This window comes from Tarenaya hassleriana, unplaced genomic scaffold (assembly GCF_000463585.1).
Source record: "Tarenaya hassleriana unplaced genomic scaffold, ASM46358v1 Cleome8, whole genome shotgun sequence".
Taxonomy (NCBI): domain Eukaryota; kingdom Viridiplantae; phylum Streptophyta; class Magnoliopsida; order Brassicales; family Cleomaceae; genus Tarenaya; species Tarenaya hassleriana.
This window is the reverse complement of record NW_010970490.1, coordinates 678,833-692,942: the sequence shown is the minus strand read 5'-3', so window position 1 is coordinate 692,942 and position 14,110 is coordinate 678,833. Positions and strand designations below refer to the sequence as shown.

The 14,110-nt window shown below is 42.1% G+C and overlaps 6 protein-coding genes across 8 annotated transcripts; 4 read left to right on the top strand and 2 right to left on the bottom strand.

Moving 5' to 3' along the window:
- Window positions 1-1,974: 1,974 nt before the first annotated feature.
- LOC104802134 (short-chain dehydrogenase reductase 3b-like) lies at window positions 1,975-3,603 on the top strand. Of its 2 annotated transcripts, none has more exons than XM_010525595.1 (2): window positions 1,975-2,071; window positions 2,579-3,603. In XM_010525595.1, the coding sequence occupies exons 1-2, from the start codon at window positions 2,058-2,060 to the stop codon at window positions 3,348-3,350; spliced, it is 786 nt and encodes a 261-aa protein (XP_010523897.1). In that variant the 5' UTR covers window positions 1,975-2,057; the 3' UTR covers window positions 3,351-3,603. The 2 variants fall into 2 exon arrangements, with proteins under 2 accessions (XP_010523897.1, XP_010523898.1); XM_010525596.2 differs by lacking the exon at window positions 1,975-2,071 and adding an exon at window positions 2,251-2,459.
- Window positions 3,604-3,857: 254 nt separating this feature from the next.
- LOC104802133 (short-chain dehydrogenase reductase 3b-like) lies at window positions 3,858-5,112 on the top strand. The gene is made up of 2 exons (XM_010525594.2): window positions 3,858-3,989; window positions 4,096-5,112. Exons 1-2 carry the CDS (start codon window positions 3,976-3,978, stop codon window positions 4,853-4,855), a joined length of 774 nt encoding a protein of 257 aa, XP_010523896.1. The 5' UTR covers window positions 3,858-3,975; the 3' UTR covers window positions 4,856-5,112.
- A 195-nt stretch (window positions 5,113-5,307) lies between these two features.
- LOC104802132 lies at window positions 5,308-7,030 on the top strand. Of its 2 annotated transcripts, none has more exons than XM_010525592.2 (8): window positions 5,308-5,685; window positions 5,769-5,802; window positions 5,892-5,999; window positions 6,096-6,185; window positions 6,263-6,328; window positions 6,407-6,498; window positions 6,584-6,631; window positions 6,722-7,030. In XM_010525592.2, the coding sequence occupies exons 1-8, from the start codon at window positions 5,339-5,341 to the stop codon at window positions 6,840-6,842; spliced, it is 906 nt and encodes a 301-aa protein (XP_010523894.1). In that variant the 5' UTR covers window positions 5,308-5,338; the 3' UTR covers window positions 6,843-7,030. The 2 variants fall into 2 exon arrangements, with proteins under 2 accessions (XP_010523894.1, XP_010523895.1); XM_010525593.1 differs by having other exon boundaries at window positions 6,309-6,328; window positions 6,722-6,815.
- LOC104802131 (ubiquitin-40S ribosomal protein S27a-2) lies at window positions 6,926-7,615 on the bottom strand. The gene has a single exon (XM_010525591.2). The coding sequence runs from the start codon at window positions 7,548-7,550 to the stop codon at window positions 7,083-7,085; it is 468 nt and encodes a 155-aa protein (XP_010523893.1). The 5' UTR covers window positions 7,551-7,615; the 3' UTR covers window positions 6,926-7,082.
- A 326-nt stretch (window positions 7,616-7,941) lies between these two features.
- On the top strand, window positions 7,942-11,919 carry LOC104802129 (E3 ubiquitin-protein ligase HEL2-like). The gene is made up of 7 exons (XM_010525589.2): window positions 7,942-8,220; window positions 8,563-8,865; window positions 9,022-9,230; window positions 9,320-9,368; window positions 9,492-9,581; window positions 9,710-9,772; window positions 9,884-11,919. Exons 1-7 carry the CDS (start codon window positions 8,053-8,055, stop codon window positions 11,549-11,551), a joined length of 2,550 nt encoding a protein of 849 aa, XP_010523891.1. The 5' UTR covers window positions 7,942-8,052; the 3' UTR covers window positions 11,552-11,919.
- Window positions 11,918-13,364, bottom strand: LOC104802130 (autophagy-related protein 8i). The gene is made up of 5 exons (XM_010525590.1): window positions 13,254-13,364; window positions 13,104-13,159; window positions 12,798-12,850; window positions 12,273-12,391; window positions 11,918-12,165 (listed from the first exon to the last, which is right to left on the bottom strand). Exons 1-5 carry the CDS (start codon window positions 13,282-13,284, stop codon window positions 12,077-12,079), a joined length of 348 nt encoding a protein of 115 aa, XP_010523892.1. The 5' UTR covers window positions 13,285-13,364; the 3' UTR covers window positions 11,918-12,076.
- Between the last annotated feature and the right edge of the window lie 746 nt (window positions 13,365-14,110).

Here is a 14,110-nt window from a genome sequence, read left to right as displayed (position 1 = left end):
AAAAAGTTTCAAGCTTTAGGGAACAGTCGTTTAAAGCAAAAGGAGGGGCCTGAAATCTCTCCCCATGCCAATGATTATGATTAGTGAATTTGTTTGATGGGTTCGTTCCCACAAATATTTCACAGCCTCAAATTTGTTTTGGTGGTGTAATCATCATGGCATGGCCGCGGTCTTGTAGCATAATAATAACATCCGTTTATAATTAAATAATGTGCATAATATACAACTCACCCTCAGTCCCTTCGTTTATAAGTTTTTCTTTTTTGTCAAACTCAAGTGTTTTAGTCGGCATTTATGACTATATGCAACAAATTAAAGTTTTGTTTTCACATGGATTGGCTAGATTCTCATATAACACCGGATTTAAAACTTGTAATCATGATCTTGGTTGAATATATATATATATATATATAGTTCATACGTAGGTTGATACTAAAAAAGTATTTACAGAATAATTACATACACTAAGGCAAAACCCTAAAACTTTCTTACATTATATATGGAGAATATAAAGATTATGGGTGAATATACCCTGAATTCGTTTGAAGAAAAGAACCTCTCTTTATATATATATATATATATATATATATATATATATATATATTTTTGTATGACATAATCTTATATATATATATATATATTTGTTAATGTCATAATTTCATAATGAGATAATTAATTAATGTTTAGAAATCCAAAGAGTATGGTATGGTGCCAAATAAAGCAATGGAGGAGGATTTGGCATTTCTTACGTTTATTGTTGGATAGTGTTTTTGTTTTGTTTTGTTTTTTCGTTGGGTGGATTACTTTAGGGCAAAGAGAAAAGAGAGAGGCCATTGACATTCGTGAGACGTTAACGTCAATGATATTCCTCATGTCTGTAATAATAATGAAACGTTGCAAACCCAAGGCGTCGGTCATTGTCGAAATCATGCATCGATATCTTTGTCTTTGTGTTCGGTCTTCGGTCTCAGTCTCAGTCCTCTTCGAACGCAGTCATCATCTGCTTCAGCAGATGTTTTGATCGATGGATTGGACATCCTAGTTGACCTATGCCCACGTGTCGTTTTTCTAGATAGCTATATATATACGCCTTAATTATATCCATGTTTTGACCGATAATAACGTCCACACCCTCGATGATAAGCATAGGTAATATAATAGGTTAACTAAGTTAAAGCCTGTTCATGTAACATGTTTGTATTATCGTGTGCGTATATATATTTGCATACTTTTTTTTCTGATTTTATCAAAAATAAAAATGTGTTTTAGTTAACGCTGTTAATGATTTGTATTTTTTTTTATTAAAGTGTGAGTATATATATATCAACCATGTGTTGATAAGACAAATCTAAAATATTATTTTTTGATGACCTGTCTAGAAACTAATATAAAGAAGAATCTACAACTTCTAATAGAATTTGAAACCCTAAAAAACAAGAAAATGGGATTTCTAAAAGAATTAAAATTTTAAAATGGATAATTTTCTACTTATCCAAGGTGTAAGCAAGCCCATTTGGGATATATGGGCTTATAACTAATGGTTCGGCCCAATATCTGTCTTGACAAACCTTGGGATATCCCTACTTTGTATAATATTTTTTTCTATTTACGTGCTCACAAGTTTTTTTTTTTTTTTTTTTTTTTAGACGGGTATATATATTTGTGTTGGTCTTAATGGTTACAGACTCTGTAGCATCAAGCAAAATGTGTTTTTTTTCACTTTCAAATTCAATTGAAGTTTGACTTTTTGTAGTTCTCTTTTAAAAAAAATAATGGTGAGAACGGATTTACACGCTGGCAGGAAAATAAATAATTTATTGCCACAAAATGAAATAAATAAAAGGCGAAAAATGCGGAATCCTCCACTCCTCCGCACCCAAGAGTTGACCAATTGAGCTAATCGTAACTATTATTATTATTATTATTAAAATTGTCTCAAGCACATAGGTCCATATATAAAGATGCGAATAAGATACAAATCAATCACAGCATAAACTCGTTTGAAGTTCTTATTAAAACATAAGTCTTTTTTCTATATAGTTCGAAGTGCTTCAACGATGTCTGGACACAGGCAAGTTCTTGCGTTTCTCCCTCTTTTCACATACACACACACACACACACACGTATTTTTGTGACTTTTTAAAAAAAATTCTAATCGGATATATTTCCTCTTAATTTCCATTTTCTTTTGCAATGTATATCTCTTTTTATTTTTTTTTCAATCTTTAATAATTGGTTTTCCAAAATATCACATTTCCTTTAGGAATTCTTCTAAATGTTGTATGTGTTTCTTTAAAAAAATTTGTTTATAGATATTGTATCTACGCTTAACAGTTTTTCCATTTCAAATAGCAGCACACACAGATCCTAATCGCAGCATAAACTCATTTGTAGTTCTTATTAATTAAGACATAAGTCTTTTCATCTCTCCTTTGTGCTTCAACGATGTCCGGACACAGGCATGTTATTAGTCCCTCTCGTTATCAATGTCTCGTTCATCTAGTTCTAGATCTCTCTCTCTCTATTTACATACATATATGTACGTATTTCCATGTTTTGATATGTTTTCCGCATGCAGGTTGGAGGGCAAAATCGCAATTATTACCGGCGGAGCGAGCGGCATAGGAGCCGAGGCCGCCAGACTGTTCGCTGGACACGGCGCTCGGGTCGTGATCGTGGATGTCCAAGACAAGTTGGGACGAAAAGTCGCCGTCTCCATAGGAGAAGACCGAGCCACTTACTACCGTTGTGATGTAACGGACGAGGCGCAGGTCGAAAACGCCGTCAAGTTCACCGTCGACAAATACGGACGGCTCGACATTCTCTTTAGTAACGCCGGTATCATGGAACAGTTCGGGAGCATCCTTGACCTGAACCTCGCCCATCTCGACAGGACCATGGCCGTCAATCTCCGTGGCTCGACCGCCTTCATCAAGCACGCGGCCCGTGCCATGGTGGCGAGCGGAATCCGTGGCTCGATCGTCTGCACGACGAGCGTGGCAGCCGAGATAGCAGGAGCGGGACCGCATGCGTACACGGCGTCGAAGCACGCGCTCGTGGGTCTGGTCAAGTCGGCTTGCGGCGAGCTGGGAAGGCACGGAATCAGGGTTAACGGCGTCGCGCCGTTCGGGGTGGCCACCGGAATAACTAGCGATGGTACGGCCGAAGGCGACAAGAATGTGGAGGGCTTGATCGCCGCGTCGGGGAACCTGAAGGGCGTTGTGCTGAAGACTCGCGACGTGGCGGAGGCAGCGCTTTTCCTGGCTTCCGACGAGTCGGTTTACATTAGTGGCCAGAACCTCGTCATTGACGGCGGTTACTCGGTGGTCAAGCAACTTCCATCCGCCTAATAAAAACCTATCTCTTTTTCCCTTTTTCCAGATAAATAAATTATAAGGTCCGATGACTGTCCAATAAAATTTCGTTATCCTATTGTGTAAGATCTTAACCAAGCCCATCTCCAACCAGTTTTTATCATAAACGAGCGTATTCGTTTTGCCCATAATATTTTAAGGATGACCCATAACCGCAAAACCCCCAACCGACTAAATGTAATAGACGTGACACGGAAATAAAAAAAAGACGTGACACACATTATTGTTATACATGGTACATTATATTGGTCCGTTGTATGAGAGAAGAGATGATTAAATTCTCGAATATAAAAACTCGTAACGAGTTTCCTTGTAATATCCTTCGGATCTGGTGTATGTGAGGTGCAAAATATTTATGTGTAACATTTGATAGACATGTAAAAAAAAGTTTCGACTCTTTTGCAACATGGGCTACTATTGCAAACATGATTGATGAGACGGTCAAAGGCCTCGAGCCATTAAAACCCCGGCAAATTCACATGCACTCCCATAAAAAAAAAAAACTTTCCGCACATAAATAGATGCGTGAATAAGATCAGATCGTGCACCAGACCCACATTATAACTTTGTCTTCTTGTCTCTCCTGCTAAGCGCCTCAACGATGTCGGCACGCAGGCAATTTCCCGTCCCCTCCCTTGCATATACATGGATATTCACACATATAAATATAAATATGTATGCATATATAGGTGTAATACATATGTGTTATAATGTCGCGCAGGCTTGAGGGCAAAATCGTAATAATCACCGGCGGAGCGAGCGGGATAGGCGCCGAGGCGGCAAGGCTGTTCGCGGAGCATGGAGCTCGGGTCGTGGTCGTCGACGTACAGGATGAACTTGGCCGAGAGCTGGCCGTCTCGATCGGAGAAGACCGAGCCACTTACTACCACTGCGACGTCAGAGACGAGACTCAGGTCGAAAACGCCGTTAACTTCACCGTCCAAAAGCACGGCAAGCTCGACGTCCTTTTCAGCAATGCCGGCGTCATCGAGTCTCCGGTGAGCATCCTCGACTTAAACCTCGACGATCTTGACAGGACCATTGCCGTCAACCTCCGCGGCTCGGCCGCAACCATTAAGCACGCGGCTCGCGCCATGGTTGCGATGGGCACTCGCGGCTCGATCGTTTGCACGACGAGCGTCGCGGCCGAGATCGGGGGAACGGGCCCGCATGGCTACACCGCGTCGAAGCACGCGCTTCTCGGGCTGGTGAAGTCGGCGTCGGGAGAGTTGGGGAAGCACGGGATCAGAGTTAACGGCGTCGCGCCGTACGGAGTGGCAACGCCGTTAGTTTGTAACGCCTTCGGGTTGGAGCCGGAGCAGGTGGAAGAGAACAGCTGCGCGTCGGCGAATCTAAAGGGCGTGGTGTTGAAGGCACGCCACGTGGCGGAGGCAGCTTTGTTTCTGGCCTCCGACGAGTCTGTTTACGTCAGTGGCCACAACTTGGCAATCGACGGCGGTTTTATAGCCGTCAAACAGTAGCTCCGCCGCCGTACAGAACCAAATAAAAAGTTTTTTTTTAGGAACTTTTTATATTATATTTTAATATGAGGGTTTTGATTTTTATATGATATATAAAAATATAATTTTATAAGAGTCGATAACTTGGGTGCAAGAGGGGGCTTTCCCATGTGCATTTTCTTGGAACGTGAGATGTTGTATTCTTCCATGGAAACATCCATATATACAGCGATAATCTAAACAATTCTTAACGTTGATGAATTAACAGATCGTTCTGATGTTATGAGCTTTTTGGGCTTGTCGGAAACACAGAATCCAACCCAAGATTTACGTTATAGATATCGGTCCATCCATTTCCATCTAAAAGTCAAATTTACACGAGAAACCAAACGGTCAAAACTGCTGGTCTCACATATAAAATGACCAACAGATTCGAAAAGTTGTCTCGATCTTTTAACTCCGTCGACCCCGATTAGGAATTTGTAATTTGAATATTGATCAAATATGGCATTGATTCTTTACTCGTACGATTTCATCTGCTTCGCCATCGTTGCAGCGGCCGTGGCGGCATCCTTGTGGCTTCTGTTGGTTAAAGAAGGGTCCGACAAAGGCGTGGACGGTCCAACAGTCGAGAGCTTGTTGGTAGGTAGAGAGGAGAACGAGGTGGTCGGGTTCAGACATGACGGGGGTGAAACTCAGGTGGGTTCGGCTCGGCTATGGACCAGCTGCTGGAGAGGAATGCATCCTGTCTGGCTTCTGGCCACTCGTTCTGTTTCCTTTCTTGTCCTGACGGCTCTATTGACGTGGGACGTCATGGAATGGGGCTCAAGCATCTTCGTCTATTACACCGAGTAATCCATTTTCATTTTACAGATTTCTATTAAAAATCTTCCACCCGATTATCGGCTTATTGTTTGAGTTTGATCGTATACAGATGGACGTTCGCATTGGTCATGATCTACTTCGCGGTATGTAAAGGCAGACAATCTTCTAGGTTAAGTACCTGTTCTGTCCCGTTCGTAAACAGAAACATATACTGAATTGGTCTGTTATATAGATGGGGATCATTGCTTCTGCTTATGGCTGCTTCAAGTCCTCTGATTTCAACATGGAGCATCGACAAAGATTAAGCATTTGGGGGTACCTCATGCAGGCGGTCTACCAGGTTAGTGAAATCCAATGTTCATGACATACCAAAGTCATGTCTCTCCTATGGAGACTGAGATTCAGAATCTGATTTCTCTTTCGGGTTCTGACACAGACATGTGGTGGAGCCGTCGTGCTCACAGATATCGTGTTCTGGTTAGTCATTGTCCCGTTTCTGTCGAACTCTCACCTCGGTCTTAACCTGGTACGATGGTTACAACTTCGATTTCTTTTTTGACTCACTAGTCAGATCCTTTGTCATGGTTTGGTTATCATTGGCAGCTGACGGGTTGCATGCACATTGCAAATTTTGTCCTCCTTTTGTTAGACACTGCTCTCAACAACCTTGTAAGCAGATCACCATAACCATAACTCAGAGAAAATGATGAGCAGAAACTATACATAACTCTCTTGTCCTTGTTTCAGCCGTTTCCTTGGTACCGGATCGCCTATTTCGTGCAGTGGAGCTGTCTCTACGTCGTCTTCCAATGGATCATCCATGCTTGCGGATTCACCTGGTAAGAACCCTAAACCTCTACCACTCTAAATACCTCAAAACTTACGGTCTACTACTCATATGAGGGACCGAGACTCAATTTTCAGGTGGCCATACCCATTTCTCGAGCTTGATAGGCCATGGGCTCCAATATGGTGAGTAGCCCCCATCTTACTTCCCTTAAATCTTCATCTAATTCTCAACTTTCTGCACGTAACCTCAAAAGGATTTATACACAATCCCAGGTACTTGTGCATGACAATCGTCCACATCCCTTGCTATGGAGCTTACGCAGCAATCGTGAGGGCCAAGAACTCTAACCTTCCAAATCTATTCCCCAATGCTTTTGTAAAAAGTTATTGCTAATACCCTATTCTCATAATCATCAAATTCGAGTGGAACAAACATCAACGAATCAAGAAGCAATTCAAACGGGCATAAACTAGACGAATCATAAAGAGCAAAAAAACACAAAGGTATCCATAAAAACCTAGAAATATTCAGTACCAAGGGTGTTCAACATTGGATCCATGACGATGAAATTCTTAAAAAAACACCAAATCAAAAAGCGTCAACGGAATGATAGAGATCTATTCGATACGCGATTTACTCGTCACCGCCATCTTTCTGGTAAACGTAAGTGAGCCCGCACTTACCGCAGTAGTGACGGTCGAAGTGGCTCGCCATGAATGTTCCCGCACCGCAGTTCGGACACTCCTTCCTGAGACGCTGGACCTTGTTGGAGCCATCGACCTTGTAGAACTGGAGGACAGCGAGCTTGACCTTCTTGTGCTTGTGCTTGATCTTCTTGGGCTTGGTGTAGGTCTTCTTCTTCCTCTTTTTGGCGCCACCACGGAGGCGGAGAACGAGGTGGAGCGTCGACTCCTTCTGGATGTTGTAGTCTGCGAGGGTGCGGCCGTCCTCCAACTGTTTCCCGGCGAAAATCAGCCGCTGCTGGTCCGGCGGGATCCCTTCCTTGTCCTGGATCTTAGCCTTGACATTGTCGATGGTGTCGGAGGACTCGACTTCAAGGGTTATGGTCTTCCCCGTTAGTGTTTTCACGAAGATCTGCATCTTTGCAGGTGCACTTGCGCCTAGCGGCAATGGCTATTGCACTTCTGTCTGGAGGTGAATAAAAAGGTGGGGATGCTAGGGTTTTGATTCTTGAAGGAGTAATGCTAATTAAATTACGTAACTATCCCTGGGCTTCCTTATTATTTACTTTGGGCCTTAGAATGACCTTCATGTTTTTTGGGTTTCACAACCTCATCATGAAATAGGGTTTGGTTCAGGCCCATCTATATTTACACACGTGCGTCAAAAGAGAGGAGATTAGAGAAATGATGTTATACCAAGGGTACATTTGAAACACTTCTACTATTTGCCCAAAGTACAAATAAAAGGCAAAGGCAATTCAAGGGTATTCTGGACATTTGAAATACTTCTAATTTTTCTGATGTACCGATAAAAGAAAAAATAGCGTGTAGTTCTACAATTCACCCCGCAAGAACCCTAGATCTCCTTTGTCATCTCTGATTCTCGCGAAAAGGGAGTTTTCCGTCGGAGACGAAAAGTCATGGATGATAGCTGTGCCGTTTGTGCGGAAAATCTAGAATGGGTTGCGTACGGATCTTGCGGTCACCGGGAGGTTTGCTCCACATGCGTCGTTCGTCTCCGATTCATCTGCGGCGATCGCCGCTGCTGTATCTGCAAGACCGAGTCCCCCATCATCTTCGTCACCAAGGTTTGTGTTTTTGGAGTTTGGCCTTCAGTTATTCTGCCTATTGTTTGCTCCCCCGAACCGATCGTTCCCTTGATCTATTCGTTCTGATTTTGAATTCAACCGTACGCTTTGATTCGTGCTTCTGTTAGGTGAATGACGGGGATGTAGACAATATGACACCTTTTGTTTGGAGAAATCTGTAGTTCTGCTTAGAATTTGCGATTACAAAATTTGTTGATAAATTGAAATCTCTAATTTTGGTTGGAATTGCGGAATCTCATTTAAATTGTTACTAGAATGGTTAATACCACGTTCCAGGAATTTTCCGTTATTCAGATAATAATGCTCTTTTCGTTATTGCAGGCTTTGGGTGATTATACTCGGACTATCAATGACTTTTCCACCTTTCCATCAGAGCCAAGGGAAGGTCGGGTAGGATCTTTCTGGTATCATGAAGACACTCAAGCTTTCTTTGACGACTTGGACCAGTACAGGATGATCAAGGCAATGTGCAGACTCTCTTGCAGTGTTTGCGATAAGACGGAGGGCCAGTCAAAGGAAGGGCCGAAGCACCGGACACGGTTTAAGGGTGTCGAACAGTTGAAGGGTCATTTATACCATCGGCACAAACTGCATATGTGCAGTTTATGTCTTGAAGGACGGAAGGTGGAGCCTCTGAATCTATGGTTCATTGCTTTTTTTTGTTGCAATTTTCGGATGTTCTCTGATCATTTGTTATCGCTTGAAACAAGCCTCTCACAGTTGATCATTCTGCAATAGATTTTGTGTTTTTACTTTAACGATATATTCTCTGAATGATAGGTATTTATCTGTGAACAAAAGCTGTACACTAGAGCACAGCTGAACCAACACATAAGTACTGGGGACTCCGAAGTTGATGGAAATGAGAGTGAAAGAGGAGGCTTCACTGGTCATCCTATGTGTGAATTCTGTAGGAATCCCTTTTATGGTGATAATGAACTATATACACACATGTCTACGGAGCATTATGCATGCCATATATGCCAAAGGTTATGCAAAGTATAGTTCTCAAATATTCTTTTATTGCGCCATAGACGAATGCCTAAAATAATTCTGTTTGCTTCGATTTGCAATGCAGGGTGCATCCAGGACAATACGAATACTACAAAAACTATGATGACTTGGAGGTGAGATAACCCATCTTCATTATGTCTTGCCATCAGAGTAAAAAATAATCCGTATGCTGAATTGTGGATGCATGTGTTGTGTTCTGACAGCTATCTGTTAATGTTTTTCATTTGTTTTACCAGATGCACTTCCGCAGGGATCATTTCCTATGTGAGGATGAATCATGCCTCGAAAAGAAGTTTGTAGTCTTCCAAAATGAAGCGGAATTTAAAGTAAGTGTTTGTAGGTTTCTTACTGTTTGTTATGTCCTGCTGTATGTGATGCAGTGATGTTTGTTTCACCTATTATCTTTCCATGTTTTCCTACTTAATGTTTTCTTCTTCTCATGTTTTGTTCTCAGAGGCATAATACCATTGAGCATGGTGGCAGAATGTCCCGATCTCAGAGAAGTGCTGCACTACAGGTTTGTACTGTCTTTTTCAGAATTTGCTGTTGTCAGTTACATTTTTGCATGGCCATTTTATATTTCTCTTTATCTTTGCTTCCCGATTTTTTATGTTTGGTTCTGATCCAGATACCAACTAGCTTTCGATATCGCCGAGGAAGTGAACAAGATAATCGTCGTGGAAGGGGACGATCGTTTCGTCGTGAGCCGGCTGATGATGATGAAGGACTTATTGCAGCCATTCAGGCAAGCATGGGGACTGCCAGAGCTGAGAGTGCAAGGTTAGAACCACCTGCAGCAGCATCTAGTGCTCCTGATTACCCCGGGAATTCAGCCACCGATGATGTTGATCCTCTCATTCAGCCTTTTGAATCTTTATCAACAACTGATTCGGAACCATCTTCACGGTACCGTCAAGCTCTGGGGAGCTCGGGTGGTGTACCTCTTGGGGAATCTTCATTTCCTCCTCTCTCTATGCAAGCGAGTAGTGGTCAAGCAAGACCTGGACAGAACTTAGAGGGCTCGTCCAATAACAGCTTGGCTGCTCGCCTGAGACGCCAAACGAATAGAAGGACAAGTGCTAGTCCTTCTCCGGCTTGGCCGGCAGTAAATCGTGGCCCAGCTCCACAAACATCTATCACAAACACCGAGAATTCTACTGCTGCATGGCCTGCAGTAGGTCGAGGGCCTGTACAATCTTCTAGTGGTTTGACCCCATCTCGGCCCCCTGCAAACCCCACAACGTCTCGAAATCTTGCTTCAATTTCACGGGATGCCGGTAATGGACACATGGCAGTTGGTGGAAACTCATCGGGTTCTTCCCGAGATTCAGGCAATGTCAATAGGATTCCCCACTCCTCCTCGGCCCCTAATCTTTCTGATACAAGATCGCTGGACCCTTCTGATTTCGATTTCCCTCCGGTCTCTGCTACTGTGCATAACCGCAAGTCACCAGCCAATTCACAACAGGGATCGAATTCCAAAGCACCATCTAGTGTCAATGATATACAGACTGCGAACAAGTCTTTGGTTGAAAAAATACGTGCTGGCCTCGGTAACGATGAAGACCTATACGTGGCATTCAAGGATATATCGGGACGGTATCGTCAAGGTCTGGTCGACTCAAGGACTTACTTGGAGTATGTGAAGGGTTATGGATTGTCTCATTTAGTTCTTGATTTGGCTAGATTATGCCCTGACCCTCAGAAGCAGAAGGAGCTCATTGATACCCACAATTCCATTCTGAGAGGAGATGAACTGCTGCAGGATAACGGCTCGGCTTCACAGAGCAGTTCCCAGCCAAAAGACGGTGGTAATTCAAAGAAAGGTAAAGGGAAAGCTGTTATGAAGGTTGAAAGCAGCAGCAGCAACTCAAGGGATGTATTAGCTGATAACTTTATGGACACAGTCAGGAGGTTGCAATCTTCTTACAAGCCTCAGGATGAAGATGGAGAGCCGATATCGAAAGACAAGGATGGATATCGCTCGGGGAAAGGCAAATCTAAAGTAACAATGGATGATCAAACTCTGCCAAAACCTGAAACCCGGAAAGATTCTTCATCGATGGACGGGGGTGGTGGTGGCAACACGAGCAAACAACGTAAGAAGACGTCAAAGTTTCACAGAGTACGTCTGGGTGACGGATCAATGGCTGCATTACTCGATCGGAGGAATTCTGATCCAGAGCCAGAACCAGAATCCAAGGATAGTGACCCTAACAGTGGCCAGAACCCAACTGGTGGGTTGCCCGTTCGTGGAGTTTGGCGGAAAGGAGGAGGTTCAAAGCTCTTCTCCTAGTGACATTCTCTTGAGATATTTTTTGCCTTTCCCAGACGAATTATCGGTACGTATCTTTACTCTTACGCCAATGGTGATGACGACGACGGCGATCCAGTTTAGCTGTATGTATCATCTCATTGACGAGACAGTGATGAAGAGAGTCATGTGTGCAAAATACTGAATAGTTACCGGGTGATGGCCCCATGTTTTGATTGGGTGAATTGCCAGTCCATGAACTGCAGCACCGCCATGGCTGCTTATTTTTATGATGTGGACTGTCGTATCTTTGCCTTGTTTTCAAACCTTTTTTTTGGGTTATTTGACTGATTTGGACGAAGTTGTAATGGAAAAAGATTTTGGTTATGGTTATACAATACAGTTGCAGATGCGTAACTACAGATTTACATTCAAAGCTTACAGATGAAGCAGTATCAAGCTTTTTTTTTTTAAAATAGAGAAGGTTTCTGATGAAGAAGCGAGCTTATGTCCCCAAGTGCAGTAAATACAAACATTAAGGGCACATCATATATAATAAGATTCAATTCAACCGAAGGTTTTCTCGCTGCTGTAGCAAATGTAAAGGAAGCCATCGTCGTCTTTGTAGGATTCGAACACAGAGTCCATTAAAGCAGCTGCGGATCAATGAACAATGCGTAATTCACAAACGAAGCTCGTCAAGAGGGAGGCATTGAGAGAAATGGGTGGCGAAACACAAATGTGTAAGAAGCCAAAGACTCACCGGTTTGAGGCAGAGTGTTGTTGACGAAGACGAATAGGGCTTTGCCGGGAGGCAAGTGCAGCCTCGCGCTCAGAATGTATATGAATTGTCCAATCGACATGTCTCTCGGAACCAGAAACCTATTATCACATATAATCATATCGTCTTTACGAAGTTCTCTCTCGAGCACATGAAAGATATTCACAACATTGACTGATCCCCCGAGATTTATCAGTTATCTACCCTTTAACTTGCATGAACATGCTCCAATTCATGGCACACACTTACAGATGACCCATCACTCAACACCACATCAAAATCGGAAGGAACAACGATGTACAAGACCGTTTTGAAATGTTCTGATGCATATCTTCACACTATTCATCAGCATTGGTGCATAAAAATGACAGAACAGTATGCTAATCAGCAATTACGGCCAAGAACTTCACATGACAATAAGATGATTAAGAAATGCTAGGTACTAAGTTTCAAGTTCATCTTAGTCCGAAAAATGGATCACTGGTAAGTCCTCATGATGAAACTTACTTTTTCTTCTCAATCTCAGGCAGATCAGTTTTGGAATACTTCTCAGCAATTACCTGCCAGAACATTCAACGCATCCAAAACTTCAGATTCCAACATAGCTCCATGTTTACATGTTCAGTGGATGAATTGGTCAGACAAAACAAAAGAAGAATAAATAAAAAATCCTGGTCACAAATCATCCATCCACTGCATTCACAGCCACACGAGGTTTTAGCACAGATTAAGCAACAAAATAAAACTTCATTTCAGCAGCAATCGGAGCAAAGGTTGAGAAAAGTGAAAGCGAACCGGGGGAACCGGACTTACTGGAACACGAGTAGGATACTTTGCGATGATCTCCCGCGATTCGGCGAGCCTTTCATCTGAGAACAAGAGATGAAATCACCGGTTTCCTTTCGTTCGATTGAAACAAAATCGAGGGAAAATTGGATCGCAGAAGGAAAAATGAGCACGAACCGAACGAGAACTCTTCCTTGAAAGCCTTCATCTTCCCCGCCGGAGATTGCCTCTTTCGTTTGCTGTTTCTCTCCCACACGAAAATATAATTTACCCCAACTTTGTTTCATCAATCCAATTAATTAATTCATAGACACCGAGTTTCTAATAAAGGTCGCGTGTTCGACCCAAACTTTCACATCACTTTTCTCTTTTTAGTTTTCCCTTAATTTTCCTGTGAATGTTGTTGGTCAAATATATTTACAATATTTAAGATTCCGTCAAATGAAATCTCTTTTATCGTCATTAAAAATATGATTTTTTTTTCATCTAAAATTTTACTCCCTCCGTTTCAAATTAGTTTATTTTTAACTTTTATTTTTACAAATTAAAAAAAATAAAAAAATCATAAAAAAATCATCTATACCCTTATTTAATATAAAGAAAATGATGTTTTCTTAAATATTTAGTAGCTTTTATTAAAGATAAAATTATAATTTTTTTAAAAAAATATTATTTAAAAAAACTATAATAACAACCTAGAAAAAATAGTCTAAAACGTCAACTAATTTAAAATAGAGGGAGTATATTTTTGTGTTGGAAATTTTTGGACCAGAAACTTCAAAGACTAATAATACTACAAAACCCAATTAAAGAGTAATTATAAGAATATTACATGCGGTGTCACCCTGAGACCTGATGAATGGTGGAATTCATCACACCAACCCCACGCACGCCTTGCACGTGCTAAGTGGGTGGTCGTTTTAATCACTTTTAATAATAATAAATGTGAGTGGTTTTCTTCAAGCCGGTAAACCGGTGGGGGTTGGCGAGTGACCGGTAGTCCCCGTTAATCCAGGAAACAAAAAGACTCGCAA

What these genes read in the sequence shown, in the direction of transcription:
- LOC104802132 (XM_010525592.2), top strand. Translation starts at nt 5,339, where the DNA reads ATGGCATTGATTCTTTACTCGTACGATTTCATCTGCTTCGCCATCGTT. An exon ending in TGGTCATGATCTACTTCGCG is followed by an intron (nt 5,803 to 5,891) that starts GTATGTAAAGGC and finishes TCTGTTATATAG; the next exon opens with ATGGGGATCATTGCTTCTGC. An exon ending in TCATGCAGGCGGTCTACCAG is followed by an intron (nt 6,000 to 6,095) that starts GTTAGTGAAATC and finishes GTTCTGACACAG; the next exon opens with ACATGTGGTGGAGCCGTCGT.
- LOC104802131 (XM_010525591.2), bottom strand. Translation starts at nt 7,550, where the DNA reads ATGCAGATCTTCGTGAAAACACTAACGGGGAAGACCATAACCCTTGAA.
- LOC104802129 (XM_010525589.2), top strand. Translation starts at nt 8,053, where the DNA reads ATGGATGATAGCTGTGCCGTTTGTGCGGAAAATCTAGAATGGGTTGCG. An exon ending in TATGTCTTGAAGGACGGAAG is followed by an intron (nt 8,866 to 9,021) that starts GTGGAGCCTCTG and finishes TCTGAATGATAG; the next exon opens with GTATTTATCTGTGAACAAAA. An exon ending in AAAATGAAGCGGAATTTAAA is followed by an intron (nt 9,582 to 9,709) that starts GTAAGTGTTTGT and finishes TTTTGTTCTCAG; the next exon opens with AGGCATAATACCATTGAGCA.
- LOC104802130 (XM_010525590.1), bottom strand. Translation starts at nt 13,284, where the DNA reads ATGAAGGCTTTCAAGGAAGAGTTCTCGTTCG. An exon ending in CAAGGAAGAGTTCTCGTTCG is followed by an intron (nt 13,160 to 13,253) that starts GTTCGTGCTCAT and finishes TCTTGTTCTCAG; the next exon opens with ATGAAAGGCTCGCCGAATCG. An exon ending in CCTGAGATTGAGAAGAAAAA is followed by an intron (nt 12,392 to 12,797) that starts GTAAGTTTCATC and finishes ATGTGATAATAG; the next exon opens with GTTTCTGGTTCCGAGAGACA.